The sequence below is a fragment of the Rhinoraja longicauda genome, chromosome 22, assembly GCF_053455715.1.
Source record: "Rhinoraja longicauda isolate Sanriku21f chromosome 22, sRhiLon1.1, whole genome shotgun sequence".
In the NCBI taxonomy this organism is placed as follows: Eukaryota; Metazoa; Chordata; class Chondrichthyes; order Rajiformes; family Arhynchobatidae; genus Rhinoraja; species Rhinoraja longicauda.
The window spans coordinates 5213000-5239382 of record NC_135974.1 but is presented as its reverse complement, the minus strand read 5'-3'; the positions used below and the strand labels follow the sequence as shown (position 1 = coordinate 5239382).

General features: G+C 45.0%; 1 protein-coding gene across 3 annotated transcripts in view; it reads right to left on the bottom strand.

The window, feature by feature from the left end:
* The window catches only part of nelfcd (negative elongation factor complex member C/D), a 47209-nt gene extending 34636 nt beyond the window's left edge, over window positions 1–12573 (bottom strand). Inside the window, exons 1-4 of one of the 3 annotated variants that reach the window (XM_078419240.1) lie at window positions 12373–12573; window positions 10848–10963; window positions 2438–2547; window positions 701–771 (exon numbers count right to left, since the gene is read on the bottom strand). In XM_078419240.1, the coding sequence (XP_078275366.1) occupies window positions 701–771; window positions 2438–2547; window positions 10848–10963; window positions 12373–12573 (498 nt within the window). Of the gene's footprint in view, window positions 1–547; window positions 661–700; window positions 772–2437; window positions 2548–10847; window positions 10964–12372 lie in introns of all 3 variants that reach the window. The other 2 variants (XM_078419238.1, XM_078419239.1) reach the window with 2 other exon arrangements.
* Window positions 12574–26383: the final 13810 nt, after the last annotated feature.

Below are 26383 nucleotides of genomic sequence, written 5' to 3'. Positions count from 1 at the left end.
ACCCGAGATCAGGATCAAACACGGGTGTCTGGGGCTATGAGGCAGCAGCTCTACCGCTGCGCCACTGTGCCATTGTTTCTTTATGGTTGGTTAATTAATAGAATGTGTAATTAGGATAATGATGGACAGGTAGTATTTTCCAGTTGCCTGAAATAGGATATTTAAGTTCATGCGCATCAGATACACTTGGACCATAAACGGGAGCTTGTGTAGATGGAACTTTCATGCTTGGCACATTGATTAGCTTGAAAACCTGAACAACATGTCTGATGCTGAGGCATTGCACTGTTTACTGACTAATCCATTGCAAGAAAATTGTGATGTCAGTTATGATTATTGTATCTGTCATTTGTTTCTAAATCAAGGGGGAGGGGGTGTAACGGTGGTGCAGCAGTACAGGTGCTGCCATACAGCACCAGAGACCCAGGTTCCGTCCTGACTACGGGTACGTTCTGTACAGGATTTGTACATTCTCCCCGTGATTGTGTGGGTTTTCCAGTATGTGTTTTGTATGTGTCCTACTTTTGAAAAGCATTCGGAAAATTACCTCCCCCTCCTCTGTGAAAATGGAATCGGCTTTCCGAGGATCAAAGTGCTTAATGAGCAAATTCTTCAAATGGTTTTCCACTGTTTCCTGTACATGTGATGGTTCCACCCCTGAAAAAGATGATACAGACCAAAAGGTTTCAGACAAACAAACCAGTTCTGGTGAAGGGTCTTCGACCTGAAACATTAAATCTGATTCTCTTTCCACGGAAGCTACCTCACCTGCTGAGTGAAAACAAAACAGAAATATAAGCTTAACTACTCAAATGGCTAAAGTGCTCTATGCACCCAAATACAACTTGCAGAATACAGTCTGACCCATGAAAGTCTAAGGATTTATTTGGCAGTGGAAGCAACCTAACTTAATCAAAACTAATGTTTTGTACTTCATAATCCGGGACAGCCAGGCATGGGATACAAGGGCTCAGTAAAACCCAAATAGTTTTATCACATCTCAGAGAAAAGGTACAGGATGTTTCTTTACACCCTGCAATTCCCAGAAGGAAAAAAAAAGTTAGGATTCTGAGCCCACATTTCTATTTTGATGACTTGTGGAAAAAGCATGATTATGATCATTCGATAATGCAATATGATTCCTTAGTCTATTTTGTACCCTCCTAGACATTGAGTTGCCAGCATTCACCATTAGGGCTTCTGCATGAAAAATCATTGTTTGGAGATGAGGCATTAATAGAACCGCCATCTCCAACTCAATCCACTGATGCCTAAGGAAAGGATCGTACACAGAAGGCCTGTGCAGACATGATCTCATGAGGCAAATTCACAGGCACTTCCCAAGTGGACAGAATAACCCAAACAGTCTATGATGCAGACAGGTACTCCTTGAAACAGGAATTTCAGGTACATGCTAAATAACACCAAAACTATAACTATGGAGAGTCAAGATCAATTAGGAGAATGGATTCAAAATTGATTGAGAGAAGAAAAGTTATGAAAAATAATAAATAGTTATTAAGAATGGTGTCTCTCAGGGGTGAACAAAAGTACATCAGTCATTATTGATCTATTTTAATAACCTTTAGGTATAGAGGCACAGAAAGGATAACTTCAGAGTTTGCAAATGACATGACATTTGGAAATGTGGCCAAAGTGACATAAGCTAAACTAAACTAAATGGAACATTTCTGAAGTGGGACAGGAACAGAGTGGGAATTAGAAGATGGAATACAAATTGAGAGAATTATTATAAAAGCATGGGGATCCATGAAATTAGAGATATAATAGCAAAAAAGTAGACAAAACATATTCTGATGCAACATCCTTGTCTAGAAGCAAGAATTCTACAAACAATACACTGAGACCATAGGATTTTATAACACAATTAAATCAAAGGATCGCCTTGCAACATAAATAGTAACAGAAATAAGAAGAGAAAACTATTATTTTCTGCTTCAGTGGTAGCCTTTTCAATAAATTCCATAGCGTATTGTTACTTCTACCATAATTTGAACAGGTCTAGCAAGGGGAATTATATCAAATAAACAATGTCACTAAAACAATTTTATCTGGAATTTAGCATTCAAGACTGAGGATCTGATAAGGAGGCATTATACAGTTGGTGTATTACTGGGGACATAACTAGAACAGAGAGAAAACAAAATCACACTGGAATAGGGTGACATGCCTTTTCACTCACTCTTAAAGACTGATTGAGGGAGAGGAGGGTTGTACATGAAACCCCATTAAAACACACTCAAATTGCTGAGGGCAATGCGGCACAGGCCAAAACACAAACAAAACATCGTCTCAAAAGAGCGACCCAGCAGGTAAAATCTGATAACTCCACAGTTAGTGAGTTGAACTCAGAAAATGAAATGTCATTTTGAAAACTTTGGTTGTTCCAGTTTAGCCAGTGTTAATTGAAGATTACCTGTCTGGATAAGCCACTCTGCCAGCAGATTTACAGTCTGTGCTACTGCCGTGTAATTCTCAGACAGCATCTGGATCACATGCTCTGGAGAGCCCCCTGCCTGGAAATATCTAAGAAAGCAAAGCAGACACAGTCCGGGTAAGTCACTAGCTCATCATCCAAGACCAAAAGTCAGTCAACATCATATTCCACGTAGTTCAGGCTAAATCAGTATTATATACTACATAGCCTAGAATCATTAATTTCACATCTATTTGCCTCTGTTTTGTCAGTAATTTTTCTCAATATGCTCCAGGCTCAAACTAGTCTTATGCATCACAAGGTCTCGCCTTATGAGAAGTCATGCTCGGACATTATCAGCCCAATGTCCCATTTGGCCTGATCTCAGCCACTATCATATCCCACTTTCCCCTTACTAAATCACAACCATCATGCTGATCGGTTCATGCTAATACAATACAATACAATACAATATATCTTTATTGTCATTGTACCCAGGGGTACAACGAGATTGGGAATGCGCCTCCCATACGATGCACTAATTTAGGTAATTTAGACAGCAGCAACCCAACGAAACGAACAGTTGTAACAGTTTTGGACAGGGTAAAGTGCAAGTTGATCTATGCGTTGTGGCCATCCGGCTCAGCAGGACCGGTTCATAGCAGCTATGGCCCTGGGGATGAAGCTGTTCCTGAGTCTGGAGGTGCGGGCATAGAAGGCCTTGTATCGTCTGCCCGATGGAAGGAGTTCGAACAGACTGTTGCAGGGGTGTGAAGAGTCTTTGTGGATGCTGGTGGCTTTTCTGAGGCATCGTGTGTTGTAGATGCCCTCCAAGTCTGGTAGCTGTGTTCCGATGGCCCTCTGAGCTCTATGGACTACCCGCTGTAGAGCTTTCCTTTCTGCCTCCGTGCAGCTGAGGTACCACACAGGGATTCCATGCGTTAGGATGCTCTCTATGGTGCAGCGGTAGAAGGTCTTCAGCAGCTGTTGGGGTAGACCAGACTTTTTCAGTGTTCTTAAGTAGAACAGTCTTTGTTGTGCCTTCTTGACCAGCGCAGCAGTGTTATTGGACCATGTTAGGTCCTCCGAAATGTGAGTGCCCAGAAACTTGAAGCTGGACACTCTCTCCACACTGACCCCATTGATAGAGATCGGGGCATATTCCCCGTTATGTGACCTACGGAAGTTGATGATCAGCTCCTTGGTCTTGGTGGTATTTAGGGACAGGTTGTTATCCGAGCACCAGTCCGCCAGGTTCTGCACCTCCGCTCTATAGTTTGTTTCATCCCCGTTGGTGATCAGCCCGATCACCGTTGTGTCATCTGCAAACTTGACAATGGTGTTGGTGTCGAATGCAGGAACACAGTCGTGTGTGAAGAGGGAGTAGAGCATGGGGCTCAGAACACAGCCCTGTGGTGTGCCGGTACTCAGGGTGATAGTGGAGGACAGGTGCGGGCCCATTCTCACTGCCTGCGGTCGTTCCAGCAGGAAGTCCAGGATCCAGTCACATAATGACGAGCTAAGGCCTAGCTGGTGGAGTTTGGTGATGAGCTTGGTGGGGATAACATATTAGTTTAGTTTAGTTTAGAGATACTTTGCTGAATCAGGCCCTTCGGCCCACCGAGTCTGCGCCGACCAGCAATCCCCATACACTAGGACAGGGGTGGCCAAACTTGCTTAATGTAAGAGCCACATACGATAAAGTTCAGATGTTTGAGAGCCGCAAGACATGAACAAAATTTACACATACGTTTTTATTGTTACATACACATTTTGTTACAAAATGTTATATAAATATTAAGTAATGCATGTATGCAATAATATTTATTCATGTATGCAGTTTTTTAAACTGTTAATTTGTATTAGTTTCAGTAATCACAAAGTACACATATATACCAAATGTTTTCAAAATCTTGACTGATGATTGTTTTAACTATATTGAGCATATTTAATACGGTAATGAACTACGGGAACTTCTAAGAAAAATATGCAAATTTGCATTTCAATAACATAAAATTAAACTGCCAAAACTAAAACTAAAAAGGAAAACATTATATTTTTAATGATATTTATTTGTCTTAGTAAATATCAGGTCAAAACATGGAGGAAAATATGTTAAAAAAAAGCAAACCAATAAAATTAGAGATATTTTAATCAGATACCACCTTACAAAATTACAGTCTTATCATAATATTTTTATGACAAAGACAATGCTACAAATATCAGGCTATTAAAGCCTCTATTTACTGCTAGTAGTGGTCTTGTGGGTCTCCATCTTGGCTGTGAGTCGTTGAAAATCTGGCTGATATGTTGTCAAAGCTGTACGAATTAGCTCCGTCAGGTGTTGGTTTGTAAGGATTGCACGATGCTTCGACTTCACAAACTTCATTAGAGTACAGTAATTCACAGCAGTATGTTGTGCTGAAAATTGAGATGAGTCGCACACTAGTTTTGTTCAGTTCCGGATATTTTATTTCTGGAACTTGTTTCCAGAACTCAATTGTAGACTGGGATTTATGGATCATCTTTAGACCCAGGTCCTCCTGTAATTCCATTAGTTCCATTTCCACAGCAGATGATTCCGTAACCAGAGGTTCGAGAATTGGACATCCATCATTGACCACATCAACCATGAATGGATTTACAAGAAAGGCGAAGCAGGGCTTCAGCTTCTGCAAGTCATCAAACCTGGCTAGGAAATTATCAGGCAGTCCTTGTAATTTATCTTTGTATTCTTCCAGTTTGTGGTCTTTTATTTCAATACCAGGGAATGTATTTACTCTCCTACTGAGATTGGGAAAGTGACTGAAGTTTCTTGACAATATGTCTCTTTGAAAAACTCTTATTTTATTCGGAAAGCTGAAAATTGTCTGAGTAAGATCTGAAACAATCTTATCCTTCCCCTAGAGTGCCAAGTTGAGAGTTTGTAGATGATTCATTATATCAGTAAGGAACATCAGATCTTGCATCCATTCATCATTTTCCAGTTGAGGATAGGATCTTTTCTTTTCTTTAAGAAAAGTAATAATAGGCTCCAACAGATCCACAAACCTACTCAAGACATTGCTGGTTGACAGCCACCTCACAATGCAGTAGAAAGAGACATCACTGGGTTTATCTTCAAGCTCCAGTTCTTCAATAAAATTTCTGAACTGTCGGTGGGTCTTCCCATTTACACGTATAAAATTGACAATTTCAAGGACAGATTTCATAACATCTTCATACTTGAAGTATCTGGCTGCCAGGTGTTCACGATGAATAATGCAATGAACAGGGAGAAACTCTGGAAAGCTGGGATCACTTTTCATAAGTGCAATTAATCCTACATTTTCCCCCACCATTGCAGGAGCTCCATCTGTTGCAACACTGACGAGTTTATTCAGCGGAACATCAGCATTTGTTAAGGTTCTGTCAAGCGCATTTTTAATGTCAACACCACGAGTTGTTTCTTTTAATGCCACTAAGTCCAACATCTCTTCTTTCACAGTTACATCAGAGGAAACATAATGAACAAATACTGCCAGTTGTGGGTTGTCTTGTATGTCTGTTGATTCGTCAAGAGCTAAGCTGAATGCAAGGGAATTTTTAAAATCATTTTGCATTTTGCCTGCAACATCAGCACTGATCTGAGAGATACGCCTCCCTGTAGTGTGGCGTGAAACTGATGTTTGTGCTGTTAGTCGCTGAAGTTTTGTGTTATTTGGATCTAACACTGCAACAACCTCAGCTATATTCTTCTTTACAAATTCGCCATCAGAATATGGGCGTTTAGCACGAGCAATATTCCATGACATAACAAAACTGGCTTCAGTCGTTGTATCGGCTTCCTTACTGAACGTTGTCAACAGTGTCCGCTGGCTATTTAGTGATGATTTTAACACAGTTAACTGGTTTTTCCTTAATTCTGATTTAGGTGGATAACCATACGAAAAGTTTTTGTGATTTGTTTCATAGTGGCGTTTCAAGTTACTGGCTTTGTAATGACTGAGTGACACATGGCAGATAAGGCACAAAGGTTTACCTCCTTTAACGGTGAATGCAAAATCTTCCTCCCACTCTGGCTTAAAATTTCTGTTTTCATCTTCATATTTTCGTTTGTTACAATTTGATGACGCCATCTTCCTTCACAAAATTTTCACAGAACTTTAAATAAAACTTGTATCCGAAGTGTACCAACTAGGTCTGCACAGTTCAACGTCTTGTGTTACACTGATGTGAGTGCGGTCGGGCCTAGACTCATTAAGCCACCTGTGACCACTCTCACTCCCCGGCGCACCCAAATCTTTAACCCCCTTACCCATGACCTCCGTCTTCTGATGTTCCTCTGTAACCCTTGCTGACCTGAAATTTCTTTAATCCCTCTGCCTCCCACCATTCCCTTCCCCAGCAATAAAGAACAATGCCTCACTCAGATTTAGCATTAAAATCAGGATTTAAATTCTTAAATATTTTTACTAACCATGAACATTAAACTTACGTTTTAGAAACATAGAAACATAGAAAATAGGTGCAGGAGTAGGCCATTCGGCCCTTCGAGCCTGCACCGCCATTCAATATGATCATGGCTGATCATTCAGCTCAGTAGCCTGTACCTGCCTTCTCTCCATACCCCCTGATCCCTTTAGCAAAAAGGGCCACATCTAACTCCCTCTTAAATATAGCCAATGAACTGGCCTCAACTACCTTCTGTGGCAGAGAATTCCACAGACTCACCACTCTCTATGTGAAGAAATGTTTTCTCATCTCGGTCCTAAAAGACTTCCCCCTTATCCTTAAGTTGTGACCCCTGGTTCTGGACTCCCCCAACATCGGGAACAATCTTCCCGCATCTAGCCTCTCCAACCCCTTAAGAATTTTATATGTTTCTATAAGATCCCCCCTCAGTCTTCTAAATTCCAGCGAGTACAAGCCCAGTCTATCTAGTCTTTCCTCATATGTAAGTCCCGCCATCCAAGGGATCAATCTGGTGAACCTTCTCTGTACTCCCTCTAAGGCAAGAACGTCTTTCCTCAGGTTAGGAGACCAAAACTGCACACAATACTCCAGGTGCGGTCTCACCAAGGCCCTGTACAACTGCAGCAGAACCTCCCTGCTCCTAAAACTCCTAAAACTCAAATCCTCTTGCTATGAATGCCAACATACCATTCCAATGGGGTCTCAATTCATACCCAGTAAATAATTATAAAGCTTGACATTTTTTCTTATTTACCTTTTATATTAACTGTGATGAAAAAAGGAGCTCAGCCAACATATTTCCACGAGCCGCATATTAAAGGTCAAAGAGCCGCATGTAGCTCGCGAGCCGCGGTTTGGCCACCCCTGCACTAGGATATCCTAAACGCTAAGGGCAATTTACAATTTTTAACGAGGCCAAATTAAGCTGCAAACCTTCACGTCTTTGGAGTGTGGGAGGAAACTGGAGCACCCGGAAAAAACCCACGTGGTCACAGGGAGAATGTACAAACTCCATACAGACAGCACCTGTAGTCAGGATCAAACCCAGGCCTCTGGCGCTGTAAGGCAGCAACTCTACCACTATGCCACCGTGTCCCCACGTGACTCATGTACAGTTTTACATCAGCTCTAGGGATTAGCATGTGTATATTAAAGTAGAAGATAGCTCTGGATAGAGCTCTTATGGATAGCGGAGTCAGGGGGTATGGGGAGAAGGCAGGAACGGGGTGCTGATTGAGAATAACAGTATAACAGAGCTTTATTTGTCGTTCGGTACCGAAGTACCGAACGAAACTACATAGCAGTCATAGAAAAAAAAAAAAGAACACAAGACACATAACCCCAACACAAACGTCCATCACAGTGACTCCAAACACCCCCTCACTGTGATGGAGGCAACAAAACTTCCCCTCTCTTCCCCACGCCCACGGACAGACAGCTCGTCCCCGACCAACCCGCACAGTCCCCGCACCGGGCGCTGAAACGTCCCGCGGCCGAACCGGGCGATGAAAGGCCCGCGACCAAGCCTTGCGCAGCTAAGTCCCGTGGTCGAGCCATGATCACATTGAACGGCGGTGCTGGCTCGAGGGGCGAATGGCCTCCTCCTGCACCTATTGTCTATTGTCTATTGAATGTGAGTGATGTAACTTGCCTGCATTTTGTGACTTTTGCTAAAATTCTGCTTGAAAAATCAATCCAGAAGATGTGTGACATATCAAAAGAGGTTTTATAGAAAAGGTGGGCTCAATATTTTTCACGGTGTCAACTGATTGATATCTGCATATCAGGAATAACAACTGGAACAGAGTTAAAAACTTTACACATCTCATAATTTACACCTAACCAACACCTTTGCAAACTTATTTGGTCATCAATAAATAATTTTATTCAATGTGGGTGATTTCTAGTTATAAATCAATCTGGAATGTATATGTTGTTAATTTTGGGGTTTTTTCACTCATCGAAAAACCCATTATGGATTTTGTTGAATAATAGAATTGGTATTCTGATGTTAGATAAAATGGCTGAAGGTTTGGTGCCACACTGTGGTCATAAATACAAATTCACACAATTTTCAGTAAACCAGCTTTTGATATGCATTAAGGGATCTAGCTCGAGGTCAACAAGCAGAAAAGAGGGTAAAAGAAGCAAGTTAAATTTTGGGGGCATAAAAAATGTCAAATGAGGAGTTTGCATTAAGTTGCAGTTTCAAATAGTTTCCAAGAATGGTTGGCAGAAGATATGACAGTATCTCTGTTCTGGTGCCCTCACTGAAAAATAGTCCATGATGTTATCCAAAACTAAATTGAATTTCTGGTGCTTGAGTCATAAAAGGTTTGCATGCAAAGGTACAAGAAGTAAACAGGAAAATTTACAGAATTTCATCATTTACTGCTTGGGAAATTGAATACAAAAGTAGGAGCTTATGCTTCAATTATAGGAATACTGGTAACGCCTCGTCTGTGAGAATTGGGCACAATATTTGTCTCTTTGTTAAGAGGTAGTTAATGCAATGGGAGCAGTTCAAAGATTGATAACTAAAATGAATGAGTTTCTTAGTGAGGAATTGTTGCACAGGTAGGGCTTAAATTTGCTGGGTTTTATATGTGTGCGAGGAGACTTGATTGAAAGATAGTTCCCACACGGTTTTGACAGTATGGCTGTGCATAGGATGTTTCAACCAGAGGAAGAATCTATAATTAGGGATCACTGTTTAAAAATGAGTTTCCCATTTAAGGCAGAGGTGAGGCAATGTTTTTTTCTCAAAGATTATTAATTATTGGAACCCTCGTTCCCAAAAGATGCTGCAAGCAAGGTATATAGATTCTTGATAGTAAAGGAGGAAAAGGGCTCTGCGGGTAATCCAGAATGCAGAGTTGAGGTAAGATCACATTGGCCACAATCTTGTTAAAAGACAAAACAAGCATGAGGGATGAATGGAGGGATGCATCCTATCGAAACGCCAGACAGGTAGGTAAAGGGGGTGGGGTAGCTCGGCTGGTAAGGAACAAAATTCAGTCCTTAGCAAGAGAGGACAGAGGATCAGAAGATGTAGAATCCTTGTGGGTAGAGCTAAGAAACTGCAAGGGTAAAAAGACATGACGGGAGTTACATACAGTCCTCCGAACAGTAGGCGGGATGTAGCGTACAAATTACATCAGGAGATACATCAAACAGCGTGTACGACAGGCAATGTTACATTGGTCAGGGGGGATTTCAATATGCATGTAGACTGGGAAAATCAGGTTGTTACTGGATCCCGAGAAAGAATTTGTAGAATGCTCTACGAGATGATGGCTTCTTCAAACAGCTTGCAGTCAAGCCCACTTTGGTAAAAGCAATTCAACCTACAGTTTGAGAGGGAGAAGATGACTAATGAACTTATGAATGGTCTATGCCTCCTCCTTTTCATCTGTCTGGCAATTATTCTTTCCCTCTCTGACTGCACTCGTCCCAACTATTTATGAAACATTCAGCATCATGGATGGACAATAGTCAGATCAGCTGTTCGCCAAGTGCTATGTCTGATGGGTTCCTCCTGCTGACACTTCTGAGCCAGTGGTTGTTCAGAATACAAGATGTATCCTGGCTCTAGGATTAAGAATATTCTTAAAGTCCTGCTCCTTGCAGATTACAATGCTTTTAACTACCTTGACCAAAATAGTTAAGATCTCCAGCTCTTGTTTAAACTAATTTATTCCATATTTGATTATTTAATGTAACTATGCATCCCATAGCTTTTTGTGCTCACCAAGATTGTGGCTCTCACACCTCATTTACACTCGCTAGGACTGCCTCCCACACTTCTCTTAAATTCATAGTAATTCTCCTGTGCTCCTTTTAAACCCACCAGTGCCCTCTCTCCCACAATCCTTTTAAATCACCGGGACTATTTGCTGCTTTTACCTATTAGGGTTGTGTTTCTTGCTTGTCTATAATTGCATAGGTCGGTTACCTTTTCAATGTGTTGAAGATGGGTGGCTCCATTATGTAATCTCGACTGGAGAACTTCTGCAGACATTCCTGCTGCACTTCCGCATCATCTTCACCATCCCCATCATCCTCATCGTGCTGAGTGGCATATGAAAAATTAATCAGGCCTGTAATGCAAAATATCCCTGAATCTCTTTCTGTTCCTAGTTTTCCCTACCCCTCTCCTAAATATGTTGACAAATTTCAAACTGAAAGCTTCAAGGCCCAAAAGATAGGTTCATCCTCAAAAGTAAGTTCAATAATATAAATTACCGACAATACAACTGGATTGGCAGTTTAATGTTCCAGGGTGCAGCTGCTACCAGAGAGATTGAGGTTGGGGTGAAAGTGGAGGGGATGTTGCTTTATTGATTAAGGGTAATGACACGGCAGTAGTCTGAGACGACATACTGATGGGTTGTCCAGTGAGGCTGCATGGGTGGAGCTGAGAAATACACAGGGGATGATCACCTTGTTGGGAGTGTATTACAGCCCCCCAAATAGTTAACAGGAATTAGAAGAGCAAATTTGCCAGGCGATAGCAGGCAGCTACAAGACTAACAAGGTTGCCATCGTAGGAGATTTTTACTTTCCCAATATAGACTGGGACTGTCATAGTGCAAAAGGCTTAGACGGGGTGGAATTATGTCAAATATGTTCAGGAGCATTTTCTCAGGCAATATGTACAGAGCCTTACACGGGACAGGGCAAACCTTGATCTACTCATAGGAAATTAGTCGGGGCAGAAGACTGAAGTGTTCATGGGCGAGCCTTCTGAGAGCAGTGACCACCGTTCTATTAGCTTTAAGATAGTTATGGATATAGACAGGGCGGGACTGCGAGTTAAAATTCTGAGGCAGACACGTCACCCATTCCTTGTCTCCAGAGATGCTGCCCGACCCGCTGAGTTACTCCAGCATTTTGTGTCTATCTTCGGTTTCAACCAGCATCTGCAATTCCTTCCTACATATGGTTAGCTGTTTGCGAGGTGCGGCTTGGTGTCAGCAGATGAATGGGCAGGTTTGGAAATAGAATGTAACCCCGCCCCCTGGTCTACTTGGCTCCGCCCCCAGCGCGGCCCCGCCCGTCTCCACGCCCTGCCCCTAGCTCTGGCCCCGCCCCCCACTGTCTCCATGCCCCGCCTCAACTCGGCCCCGCCCCAATGTCGCTACGCTCCGCCCTCAGCCCTGGCCCCGCCCCCACAGCGCGGCCCCCCCCCCCCCATATCTCCATGCTCCGTCCCCAGCTCTGGCCCCGCCCCCCACTGTCTCCATGCCCCGGCCCGAGCTCGGCCCCACCCCAATGTCTCCATGCTCCGCCCCCAGCTCTGGCCCCGCCCCTAGCTAGACCCCGCCCCGATGCCTCCATGCTCCGCCCCCAGCGCTGGCCCCGCCCTCCCGCGGCCCCGCCCCCACTGTCTCTCCGCTCCGCTGCGCTTGCCGCCTCCAGGCCCGCGCCTCTTCTCTATTCGCTGCTCATTTCCAACCAGAATGAAGAACGCTTCTCACCATGGAGCCATCCTGTTTCTCCCAGTCCGCCGCGGTCCCGAAGTACTCATCGCTTAACCCCTTGGCCCGGAGGCCGCTGCCAGCGCCGGCACTGCCGCCACTCCGTCCACTGCTCTCGCCCATGGGTCCCGGAGTAAATAGACACCGCTGAGGAAAACCGGGCCCGCGGCAGGAGAGGCTGACCTCCCGGCGCAGCGCCATCTACGGGACCGGAGTAGGAAGAGCGGCCACCAGCATCAACAACCGGGAACTGCAGATGTTGGTTTACACCGAAGATACACACAAAATGCTGGAGTAACTCAGCTGTACAGGCAGCATCTCTGGAGAGAAGGAATCGGTCGAGACAGAGTCAGGGAAGAGGGAGACACAGAGCTAAGGAAGGGTAAGGTGTGAGAACGAGACATTAAAGGGGATGGCAACCAAGGAAGATGTAGAATAGGTAATTATTAGATTGGAGAAGGTGACAATGAAGTATACAGAGATACAATTCAATCAGGGTGACAGACTGGTTGGAGAACTAGGAAGGGGGGTGGGATGGAGAGAGGGGATACATGGGCTACTTGAAGTTGGAGAAATCAATATTCATACCGCTGGGGTGTAAGCTGCCCAAGTGAAATATGAGGTGATGTTCCTCCATTTTGTGCTGAGCCTCGCGTCCTGCACAACTTGTTGGGTACTTTTGGAAGCTTCCTGCTTTGAAGGAGGACAATCATCTGATTCTCCCCATCACACGTGCAACCTCAATCCGTCAACGACCCCAGGAAAAATACAATCACCAGGGAACAAAATTGGTGAAGCTGCTTATTGACAAATGTCTAGAACTCATCCTGGAGTCCTACAAGCACCAGTTAGTGACATAGTTGATGTATTTGTTTTAATTTCCCAAGATTCCCTTTATTTGGGGAATATTTAATTATATCGGAGAACAGGATCAAAGAACGTGGAAAGCACGAATCATTAATATCAATAATATATAGATATCATTAAAGATAAGCAGCCCGGTGGCACAAATAATGGAAGATAAACAGAAAAAGCTGGAGTAACTCAGACGGTCAGACAGCATCCATGAAGAAAAGGAATAGGTGACATTTCGGGTCGAGACGCTTCTTCAGGTTTCAGGTCTGAATAAAGTTCTCGACCCGAAATGTCACCTATTCCTTCTCTCCAGAGATGCTGCTTGACCCGCTGAGTTATTCCAGCTTTTTGTGTCTATCTTCAGTTTAAACCAGCATCCTGCACAAATAATAGACTGCCTCGTAGCAGTTCATTCCCAATCTTATGTGTTGTCTGTGTCTCCTCAAGTGGATTTCCTCTAGGTATTCTGCTTTCCTCCCACATACCAAAGACGTGCAGGTTGGTCAGTCTATTGGCCTCTGTAAATTACATCTAGTGTGTAGGTGAGTTGTGGAACCTGGAGCGAGTTGTTGTGAATGTGGGGAAATGTAAAACAAGGGATTAATATAGGATTGGTGTTAATGGTCAGTGCAGACACGGTGGGATGAAGGGCGTTTTCTGTGCTGTATCTCTTTATGATTCTGTGTTGAAGCAGGATGCTTAGAAAAATTCTAGATATTCAGGAAAAATCAACAGTTTTGTGAAAGTAAATCATGTTATCTAATTTATTGGAGTTCTCTACAAAGGTAATACGTAAATGCAGGGGATGCACTGTGCATAGATTTTCATAAGAAATCTGAGCTGTCGGGAGAGGTTCGCCTTTATTCCTTGGAGCGCAGGAGGATGAGGGGTGATCTTGCAGAGATATTCAAAATCATGAAGGGAATAGATAAAGGTGAATGCACAAAGTATTTTACCCAGAGTATGGGAATCAAGAACCAGAAAACATAGGTTTTAAGTAGAGGGGGGTAAGATTTAATGCAAAGTCAGCCTCAGAAGTTGGTTATCGGAACGGATCCACTGACTCTGGCTGGGCCGGAGTTCCAGAGCCCCAGCTGCAAGGGGGAATTTCAACCTGCGGATCAGAAGCCTACCAGTGAAAGTCCCAATGAGGTTGAGATTGGCTACCTCATCTGTCTTAGGTGCGGCGGACAATTTCCAGTGCGGTCCCGTAATTTTATCCGGATGAAAGGAGGTACTGGACCAGTATTGTCCTACATATCAGTTGCCAGAAGATCGGTGATGAACCTTTATTCCGCAGTTCCCCATTTACTGTTTAGAAAATTGGGCAAATGGGCCTAACTTAGATGGAGCATCTTGGTTGACATGGATAAGCTCAATCAAAGGGCCTGTTTCCATGCTGTATGAGTCCAAGGCGATGTGTCAAAATTTGTTGAAGAAAATAAAATATGGCACTGGGGGCATGGGTGGACGATTGGTTGGTTAATAGGAAAAATAATTGACAAAAGTAAATCTTTTTCCAAAGAGACTTTTGGAAAGATATAGGCAGAGTATAATGAGGATTGGATGAAGATGCTGAAGGTATGATTGCTCAATTGCCCAATGACACAAAGGTATATATGAAAGGTGTGAAGAGGGTGTAAGTGGGCTGGAAAGGGAGGGATACAGATGTTCTGAGCAGGAAACGATCTGGCAAATAGAGAATAATGTGGGAAGATGTAAAATTGCTCAAAAATCTAGATATTCCCACAAGAGGAAATATCCTCTCCACGCCCAATCTATCAAGACCCTTTAGGATATTCTACACTTCACTTTAGTTCACTCCAGCAGTTACAATAATAATAATAATAATAATAATATTCATTTATTGTCATTGCAACGAGTACAACGAAATTAAAAAATAGCCAATCCTGACGGTGCGTACAAACATATATGCAATAAATGCAAAAACAAATAAATACATAAATACAATTAAATACAATTATCTTAAGTACAAGATTTTTTAACGGTGTTGCCTAGTGCAAAGGTAGTGTTCAGTTCTCGTATGGCCCTGGGGTAAAAACTGTTCTTAAGTCTGTTTGTTCGGGATTTGATCGACCTGAAACGTCGACCAGAGGGCAGATGAACAAACAGACGGTGGCCGGGGTGGGATGGATCTTTTATTATTTTGCCTGCTCTACTGAGGCAGCGTAGGCTGAACAGGTGCTCCAGGGAGGGCAGTGAGCAGCCGATGATCTTCTGGGCCGTCGTGATGACCCTCTGAAGGGCCTTCCTGTCCTTTTCTGAGCAGCTGGCATACCATGTGGTTATACAGTATGCCAGCACACTCTCGATGGAGCAGCGATAGAAGGACAACATGAGCTTCTCCTGCAGGTTGGTTTTCCTGAGGATCCTCAGGAAGTGGAGTCTCTGCTGTGCCTTCTTTACTGTGGTGATGGTGTTGGTAGACCAGGTAAGATCCTCTGCGATGTGCGTACCCAGGAACCTGAAAGCTGGTACCCTTTCCACACAGACCCCATTGATGTAGAGTGGGTCGTAATCTCCACTGGTTTTTCTAAAGTCAATTATAAGTTCCTTTGTTTTGGAGGAGTTCAGGACCAGATTGTTCACTGAACACCATGCTGCCAGCCTTTGGATTTCATCCCTATAGGCTGTCTCATCTCCTTCTGAGATGAGTCCAACCACAGTCGTGTCATCCGCGAACTTGATGATGGTGTTGGTGGGATGGGTGGGGGCGCAGTCGTGAGTGTAGAGGGAGTAAAGGATGGGGCTCAACACACAGCCCTGTGGTGAGCCGGTGCTCAGTGTAATGGTGGAGGAGAGGTGAGGGCCTATTTTGACGGTCTGGGGGCGGTTGGTCAGGAAGTCCTTGATCCATTGGCAGATGGTTTGGGAAAATCCAAGGTCGGAAAGTTTGGTGACCAGTCTGCTCGGGATGACCGTGTTAAAGGCAGAGCTGAAGTCGAGGAAGAGCATCCTCACATAGCTCCCCTGGTGTTCAAGGTGGGTCAGTGCAGTGTGAAGAGCAGTGTCGATGGCATCCCCTGTAGACCTATTTGCTCTGTAGGCAAACTGGTGTGGGTCGAAGGTGGGTGGGAGGTTGGCTTTGATGTGCTGCAGGACCAGTCTCTCGAAGCACTTTGTGATGACCGGTGTGAGTGCTACCGGACGGTAGTCGTTAAGACCGCTGATGACAGACTTTTTCGGCAGTGGGATGATTGTGGCGGACTTCAGGCAGGGAGGGATGGTGGATTTTAAAAGGGACAGGTTGAAGATTTTTGTGAAGACCTCAGATAATTGGTCTGCACATTCCCTCAGCACTCTGCCCGTCACACCATCGGGGCCTGCAGCTTTCCTGGGATTCACTGCTCTGAGCACGCGCTTCACATCATACTCCTGCACAGTGAAGGTGTTGCTGTCAGGTGCTGGAGAGGGTGTTATGTCTGCCACTGTAGCTTTCACCTCGAAACGAGCAAAGAAACAGTTAAGTTCCTCTGCCAAGCCTAACCTGTGCAACCTTTCCTCATAAGACAACCTGCCCATTTTGAGTCTTCAACACTAGAAGCCCTGGATGAACCAGGAGATTCATAATTTGCTAGAGAGCTAGATCTGTGGTGTTTAAGACGGGCGATCCAGTATCATGTGAAGAAGCCTCCTGGCGAGCTGCTACGGCAGATGCCTCCCGGCCCACCGTGGAGTGGCTGAGGCCGGAGCCCCCGTGGGTCAGAGCCCACGGCCAGTGAAGTCAGCAGAGCCCATGGCCATGGTCGGAGTCTGCGGCTGACGGATGAGGATGGACCACGTGGATTGAGTACGCCGCTTGCATGCCACTTGTCACACGGCGTCTTTGGTAGGCAAGCAAAGATGTCACGTGACAATAATTCATTCATTCATTCAAGTTCACCATATCTATATCTCTCATCATTTTGTATACTTCCATCAGGTCTCTCCTCAACCTTCAATGTTCCAGAGAAAACAATCCAACCTCTTCTTATATGTAATACCCTCTAATCTAGGTAGCGAGCCCAGCAGCATAATCAAGGACGATTCGCACCCTGGCTACTCCCTCTTCGCCCCTCTCCCTTTGAGCAAAAGGTATAGCAACGAAAGCGCACACCTCCAGATTCAGGGACAGTTTCTTCCCAGCTGTTATCAGGCAACTGAATCTTCCTACGACAAGTGAAGAGCAGCCCTAAACTACTATCTACCTCATTGAAGATCCTCGGACTATCTTTGAACGGACTTTACCTTGCATTAAAAGTTATTCACTTATCGTACACAGTTAATGGCTCAATTGTAATCATGTATTGTCTTTCCACTGACTGGATAGAACACAACAAAAGCTTTTCACTGTACCCTGATACACGTGACATCAACTGACTGGGGTTCTAGTAAACGTCTTCTGTACCGTCTCCAAAACCTCCACATCCTTCCTGTAATGGGGTGACCAGAACTCCACAAAATATTCCAAATGCAGCTTAACCAAAGTCCTGTAAAGCTGCAACATGAGATCCTGATCTTTATACTCAATGCTCCAACTGATGAAGGCAAGCATATTATATTCCTTCTTTTACTACTCTATCTAGCTGTATTGCGACTTTTAGGGAGGTACAAACTTGGACCCTGTGATCTCGATCTCTGAGGTTGATGTCAGAGCATCCTTCCAGAGGATAAATCCATGGAACATGTCTGACCCAGATGGTATAACTGGATGAGCATGAAATGCTGTGCAGACCACCTGCTTGGGGTTTTCAAGGACATTTTCACCCTCTTCTGAAGTCCGAGGTTCAAATCTGCTTCAAAGGGGGGTCTGTTGTACTGGTGCCTAAGAAGAGCACAGTGACCTGATGACCGCCTGGTAGCACATCTATCATAATGAAGTAATTTTAGGGGTTAGCTATGGTGCAAATTAACAGCTGCCTCAAGTGGTCTGGGACTGCCTCAATTTGCCTGTTACCACAACCAATCAAAAGCAGCTGCTATCTCACTGGCTCTCCACTCTGTTCTAGAATACCTAGATAACAAGAACACATACATCAGGCACAGCTTGGGTAGACACAAAATGCTGGAGTAACTCAGCGGGTCAGGCAGCATCTCGGGAGGGAAGGAATGGGTGACGTTTCGGGTCGAGACCCTTCTTCAGACCCTTTCTCCAGAGAGTATAAGAAAATAACTGCAGATGCTGGTACAAATCGATTTATTCACAAAATGCTGGAGTAACTCAGCAGGTCAGGCAGCATCTCGGGAGAGAAGGAATGGGTGACGTTTCGGGTCGAGACCCTTCTCCAGAGATGCTGCCTGACCCGCTGAGTTACTCCAGCTTTTTGTGTCTCTCAACTCCACAGCGTCAGTTCCCCATAAACCTCAATTAATATGTGTGTAATGGTCTCTGGGCCAGAACATTTCGGAATTTCAACACAGCTTAGTTTTAAATGACGGGCCACTTATTTTGTTGCTTTGTTCCGTTGTTCGTGACTCTCCCGCTAGTGAAAACACCCCAACATCCATCTACCCCTCGAAACATCTTTAGGATCTCATAAATTTGAATAAGGTCACTCCTCATTCTTCTAAACTCCACAGTCTAATCTTCTTCAGACAGAAGGGTCTCGACCTGAAACGTCACCCATTCCTTCTCTCCCGTGATGCTGCCTGACCCACTGAGTTACTCCAGCATTTTGTGTCTACCTTCGATTTAAACCAGCGTCTGCAGTTTTTTTCCTACACATCAACCATAGCTTGGCTTCAAAACTATAATTCTCCCTAACTCATTACCAAGCTCCAAGACCTGGGCCTCTGTAATTCCCTTTACTACTGGATTCTTGACTTCCTCATTGGCAGTCCTCAATCTGTGGATCACTCACAACATATTTTCCTCGCTGGCCTTCAACACAGGGCCACCTCAAGGCTGCATGCTTAGCCCCCTGCTCTATTCTTTTTTAATCCATGACTGTGGCTAAGCACAACTCCATTGGCATCTATAAATTCCCTGACGACACCACTGTTGTTGGCCAAGTCGCCAGTGGTGCTGAGTCAGCACACAGGCGAGAGATAGAACATCGGGTTGAGTGGTGCCACAACAGTAACCTCTCCTTCAATGTCACTTCTACACACTCCTCCCACCACCCCTCGCTCCCCTCCCCCACTTCCTCCACTAAAAGTCTGTTAAACAGTTCCACAGTTCGCAACTCTTTGGATCACACCATCCCGAGCCAACAATTGGCCTATCAGGCAAATCACCCTGCCTGATTTGACCTGGTCTTTTCTTGCTTCCAGTCCCCTCCACTGCAATCAGTCTGAAGGGCCCCAACCCAAAATGTCACATCAATTTTCTCCAGAGATGCTGCCTGACCCGCTGAGTTACTGCAGCATTTTATGTCTGCCTTTGATACAAACCAGCATCTGCAGTTTCTTTTTTATTTAATTATTACATTCAGAAATGGGAAGTCCACAGACCACCAGTTTTCACTGGTGGGTTGATGGTGGAGAGAGTTAGCAGCCTCAAATTCCTAGGTGCTAACATCACAGATGATCAATGCTTCCGTTATTATCATAACAGTATAACAGAGCTTTATTTGTCATTCGGTACCGAAGTACCGAACGAAACTACATAGCAGTCATAGAAAAAAAGAACACAAGACACATAGCCCCAACACAAACGTCCATCACAGTGACTCCAAACACCCCCTCACTGTGATGGAGGCAACAAACTTCCACTCTCTTCCCCATGCCCACGGGCAGACAGCTCGTCCCCGACCGACCCGCACAGTCCCCGCAAGGGGATGGAAGTCCCCCCGGCCGAATCGCACCGGGCGCTGAAACGTCTCGCGCCGAGCCGGGCGATGAAAGGCCCCGCGACCAAGCCTTGCGCAGCTAAGTCCCGTGGTCGAGCCGCACCAGCGATGTAAAGTTACGCAGCCGAGCCGCACCGGGCGATGTTAAGTCCCGCAGCCGAGCCGCACCGGGCGATGTAAAGTCCCGTGGTCGAGCCGCACCGGGCGATGTTAAGTCCCGCAGCCGAGCCGCACCAGCGATGTAAAGTCCCGCAGCCGAGCCGCACCGGGCGATGTTAAGTCCCGCGGCCAAGCTGCACCGGGCACTGTTAAGTCCAGCGGCCAAGCCGCACCGGGCGATGTTAAGTCCAGCGGCCGAGCCGCACCGGGCGATGTTAGGCCCCGCAGCCGAGCCGCACCCCGCGCCGTGAGGAAGAGAAAAGTTTCCCCCACCCCCCCCGCTACCCCCCACCCACACCACCACCCCCCACACATACACAACCAAAAAAAATACAAAAACCATCCCAACACCGACACACAACCAAAAAAAAGGAAAAAAGACGAACAGACTGCTAGCGAGCCGCAGCCGTTAGGCGCCGCCACTTCCACCAAGGTACAGTGAGATTCCTTTTTTGTATACAGATCAGTAATATTATTGCCATGCACAAGTAAAATCTCCGATTAACTACATAATTCAAAGAAACAGCCTGCTGAGTCTATATGCAAGAGTCTCCAGGTTTTGGCACCATTTCACAGTCCTAACTATAGCTGTCCATTAAAGCCCTGATGCAGCTGTCGCCTCCATCTGGTCGACCCATGAATTGTTGTCTCTTTCCTTGCCCGGCTATCTTCAACCTTTGTGCCCTGGAGCACCTCCTGCAGCTGACCTTGAAGGCAAGGAAGGTAAGGCTCCCTTGGTTCTTCCTACCGTCCCTTGTCCAATGTCTGCTGCTTTCGTCGACTCCTTCCATCTTCTTCCCGGTCTTTGGACGTGAGCAGGGGCCGGGTTCCATGCTTCCGTCTCCCGTTTCCGTGGCGGGTGGTCCAGGCCTACTGTCGTGGGTATGGCCGCATCTCGCCGGGTCTTTGACCACGTGAGGCTCGCCGGGACCTTCTGCCGGCGACTACCTTTTAGAATTTCAAAAAGATTCAGTATGCCGCTGAATACTCAAATAAATTACAGATGTAGTAAAAATGAATCGCAGATGCTGGCTTATACCAAAGTTGACACCAAATACTGGAGTAACTAAGTGGGTCAGGCAGCCTCTCCGGAGAAAATGGACGTGAAGTTTTGGGTCGAAATCCTTCTTCAGACTGAAGAAATGGGTAGGTGACGTTTTGGGTAGGGAGTCTTCTTCAGACTGAAGAAGTGATTCTGAAGAAGGCTCTCAACCTGAAACGACACTGATCCATTTTCTCTGGAGATGCTGTCTCACTCACTGAGTTACTCCAGCATTTTGTGGCGATCTAAACTTTGACAGATGTTCTATTTAAAATATCCTGGCTTGCATCAGGGCCTGGCATGACAATTCCAATGCACGGGAACATAAGTGGCTGCAGAGAGTGATGGACTTAGCCCCGTCCATCATAGGCACAGCCCTCCCCGCCATCAAAAGTGTCTACATGAGGCACTGCCTCAAGACGCTAGCATCGAAGATTCCCACCATCTATTTCCACTTTTGACAGCAGGAGGTACAGATGCTTGAATTCCCACACCACCAGGTTCAAGAAAAGCAATAGACAATAGACAATAGGTGCAGGAGTAGGCCATTTGGCCCTTCGAGCCAGCACCACCATTCAATGTGATCATGGCTGATCATTCTCAATCAGTACCCCGTTCCTGCCATCTCCCCATACCCCCTGACTCCGCTATCCTTAAGAGCGCTATCTAGCTCTCTCTTGAATGCATTCAGAGAATTGGCCTCCACTGCCTTCTGAGGCAGAGAATTCCATAGATTCACAACTCTCTGACTGAAAAAGTTTTTCCTCATCTCCGATCTAAATGGCCTACCCCTTATTCTTAAACTGTGGCCCCTGGTTCTACTTTCCATCAACAGTCAGGTTCTTGAAGTAACCTATACAGCCCGAACCCTACCTCGTCACCGGAACACTACCACCCACCTCTTGCACTACTGTAGAATTGTTCTTTTCTAATTCTGTTTTTGCAGGAATATCTTGTGTACTTGCACAGTCTTCTTCCTTTTAGAAAATGTATGTGTAATGTATACAGTATATAACTTAGTCATAGTTTGTGTGAATGTGCCTATGATGCTGCTGTAAGCAAGATTTTTCATTGCAGCTACCTCACTGCACTCATGCATATGACAGAAGACTTGAATTTGAACTTGGTATTGATCAACTAAGCATTCTCTGAACTTGTCCAGTGCAGTTCCTCAAGCAGGATTGGAACCAGTACTATACATGCTACTCCATTTGTTGACTCACAAATCCTCCACATGACTGCAGCATAACCTTTCTACTTTTGACTAAAGTCTGCTGAGCAATAGATAATACAATTCTATCAGCTTTCCTACTTGTTCTATTTGCAAACTAGCTTTTTGTGAATCATACATTAGTAGTCTCCAACCATTTAGACAATATACGTTTTGGAGGGATCTGCGTGTCTAATAGACAATAGACAATAGGTGCAGGAGTGGGCCATTCAGCATTTCGAGCCAGCACCGCCACTCACTGTGATCATGGCTGATCATCCACAATCAGTACCCCATTCCTGCCTTCTCCCCATATCCCTTGACTCCGCTATCTTTATCTAACTCTCTTGAAAGCATTCAGAGAATCGGCCTCCACTGCCTTCTGAGGCAGAGAATTCCACAGATTCACAAGTCTGGGTGAAAAAGTTTTTCCTCATCTCCTTTCTAAATGGCCTACCCCTTATTCTTAAACTGTGGCCCCTGGTTCTGCACTCCCCCAACATCGGGAACATGTTTCCTGCCTCTAGCGTGTCCAATCCCTTAATAATCTTATATGTTTCAATAAGATCCCCTGTCATCCTAAATCGCAGTGTATATAAGCCCAGTCGCTCCATTCTTTCAACATACAACAGTCCTGCCATCCCGGGAATTAACCTTGTGAACCTACGCTCCACTCCCTCAATAGCAAGAATGTCCTTCCTCAAATTTGGAGATCAAAACTGCACACAATACTCCAGGTGTGGTCTCACCAGGGCCATGTACAACTGCAGAAGGACCTCTTTCCTCCTATACGCAACTCCTCTTGTTATGAAGGCCAACATGCCATTAGCTTTCTTCATTGCCTGCTGTACCTGCATGCTTACTATCAGTGACTGATGTACAAGGACACCCAGATCTCGTTGTACTTTCCCTTTTCCTAACTTGACACCATTCAGATAATAATTGGCCTTCCTGTTCTTGCCACCAAAGTGGATAATCTCACATTTATCCACATTAAACTGCCATGCATCTGCCCACTCACCCAACCTGTCCAAGTCACCCTGCATCCTCATAGCATCCTCTTCATAGTTCATCCTGCAATCCAGCTTTGTGTCATCTGCAAATTTGCTAATGTTACTTTTAATCCCTTCATCTAAATCATTAATGTATTTTGAAAATAGCTGCAGTCCCAGCACCGAGCCTTGCGGTACCTCACTATTCACTGCCTGCCATTCTGAAAGGGACCCGTTAATCCCTACTCTTTGTTTCCTGTCTGCCAACCATTTTTTTATCCATGTCAGTACCCATGTGCTCTAATTTTGCCTACTAATCTCCTATGTGGGACCTTATCAAAGGCTTTCTGAAAGTCCAGGTACACTACATCCACTGGCTCTCCCTTGTCCATTTTCCTAGTTACATCCTCCAGAAGATTAGTCAAGCATGATTTCCCTTTCGTAAATCCTGTTTACGAAACCAATCCTGTTACTGCTATCCAAATGTGCCGCTATTTCATCTTTTATAATTGACTCCAGCATCTTCCCCACCACCGCTAACTGACCTATAATTCCCTGTTTTCTCTCTCCCTCCTTTCTTAAAAAGTGGGATAACATTAGCTACCCTCCAATCCACAGGAACTGATCCTGAATCTATAGAACATTGGAAAATGATTACCAATGCGTCCACAATTTCTAGAGCCATCTCCTTAAGTACCTTGGGATGCAGACCATCAGGCCCTGGGGATTTATCAGCCTTCAGTCCCATCAGTCTACCCAACACCATTTCCTGCCTAATGTGAATTTCCTTCAGTACCTCCGTCACCCGAGGTCCTCTGTCCACTAGAACATCTGGGAGATTGTTGGTGTCTTCCTTAGTGAAGACAGATCCAAAGTACCTGTTCAACTCATCTGCCATTTCCTTGTTCTCCATAATAAATTCACCTGTTTCTGTCTTCAAGAGACCCACATTTGTCTTAACATAGTTTTTTCTCTTCACATACCTAAAGAAGCTTTTACTATCCTCCTTTATATTCATGGCAAGCTTACCTTCGTACCTCATCTTTTTTCCTCGTATTGGCTTTTTAGTTATCTTCTGTTGCTCTTTAAAAGTTTCCCAATCCTCTGGCTTCCCGCTCATCTTTGCTAAGTTATACTTCTCTTTTATTTTTATACTGTCTTTGACTTCCCTTGTCAGCCACGGTCGCCTCTTACACCCCTTAGAATCTTTCTTCCTCTTTGGAATGAACTGATCCTGCACCTTCTGTATTATTCCCAGAAATACCTGCCATTGTTGTTCCACTGTCATCCCTGCTCGGGTCCCTTTCCAGTCAATTCTGGCCAGCTCCTCCCTCATGCCCCCATAGTCCCCTTTGCTCAACTGCAATACTGACGCTTCCGATTTTCCCTTCTCCCTCTCAAATTGTAGATTAAAACTCATCATATTATGGTCACTACCTCCTAATGGCTCCTTTACCTAGAGTTCCCTTATCAAATCTGGTTCATTACACAACACTAAATCCAGAATTGCCTTCTCTCTGGTAGGCTCCAGTACAAGCTGCTCTAAGAATCCATCTTGGAGGCACTCCACAAACTCCCTTTCTTGGGGTCCATTACCAACCTGATTTTCACAGTCTAATTGCATTTTGAAATCTCCCATAACCACCGTAGCATTACCTTTGCTACATGCCAATTTTAACTCTTGATTCAACTTGCACCCTATATCCAGGCTACTGTTTGCGGGCCTGGAGATAACTCTCATTAGGGTCTTTTTACCCCTACAATTCCTCAGTTCTATCCATACTGACTCTACATCTCCTGATTCTATGTCATCCCTCGCAAGGGACTGAATTTCGTTCCTTATCAACAGAGCTACCCCACCCCCTCTGCCCAACTTTCTGTCTTTTCGATAGGGCGTATACCCCTGAATATTCAGTTCCCAGCCCTGGTCCACTTGCAGCCATGTGTCTGGAATCCCCACAACATCATACTTGCCAATGTCTAACTGAGCCTCAAGCTCATACACTTTGCGCATTCACATATAACACTTTAACTTCAGTATTCACCTCCCCTCTCACACCGGTTTGCCCCTGACCTTACTCTCTTATTCCCTCTCGAACTTTCCTTCCCATTAATTCGGGAGTCTTTTGTAACTTTTCCTGTATTCACTTCCCCTTTGACTCCATCGTTATACGTATGACAAAGACAAAGGAATTGCATTGATTCTTAATAGACAATAGACAACAGGTGCAGGAGTAGGGCATTCGGCCCTTTGAGCCAGCACCGCCATTCAATGCGATCATGGCTGATCATTCACAATCAGTACCTCGTTCCAAGTAAAATGGATGAAGGGGAGCCAGTGGATGTAGTGTACCTTGACTTTCAGAAAGCCTTTGATAAGGTCCCGCACGGGAGATTGGTGACTAAAATGAGAGCACATGGTATTGGGGGTAGGGTGTTGACATGGATAGAAAATTGGTTGGCAGACAGGAAGCAAAGACTAGGAGTAAACGGGTCCTTTTCAGAATGGCAGGCAGTGGCGAGTGGAGTGCCGCAAGGCTTGGTGCTGGGGCCGCAACTGTTTACCATATATATTAATGATTTGGAAGAAGGAATTAGAAGCAACACCAGCAAGTTTGCGGATGACACAAAGCTGGGTGGCTGTGTAAACTGTGAAGAGGATGTTAGGAGATTGCAGGGTGACCTGGACAGGTTGAGTGAGTGGGCAGATGTGTGGCAGATGCAGTATAATATAGATAAATGTGAGGTTACCGACTTTGGTGGCAGAATCAAGGAGGCAGATTATTATCTCAATGGAGTTAGGTTAGGTAAGGGGGAGATGCAACGAGACCTGGTTGTCCTTGTACACCAGTCACTGAAAGTTGGCGTGCAGGTACAGCAGGCAGTGAAGAAAGCTAATGGAATGTTGGCCTTCATAACAAGAGGATATCAGTATAGGAGTAAAGAGGTTCTCCTGCAGTTG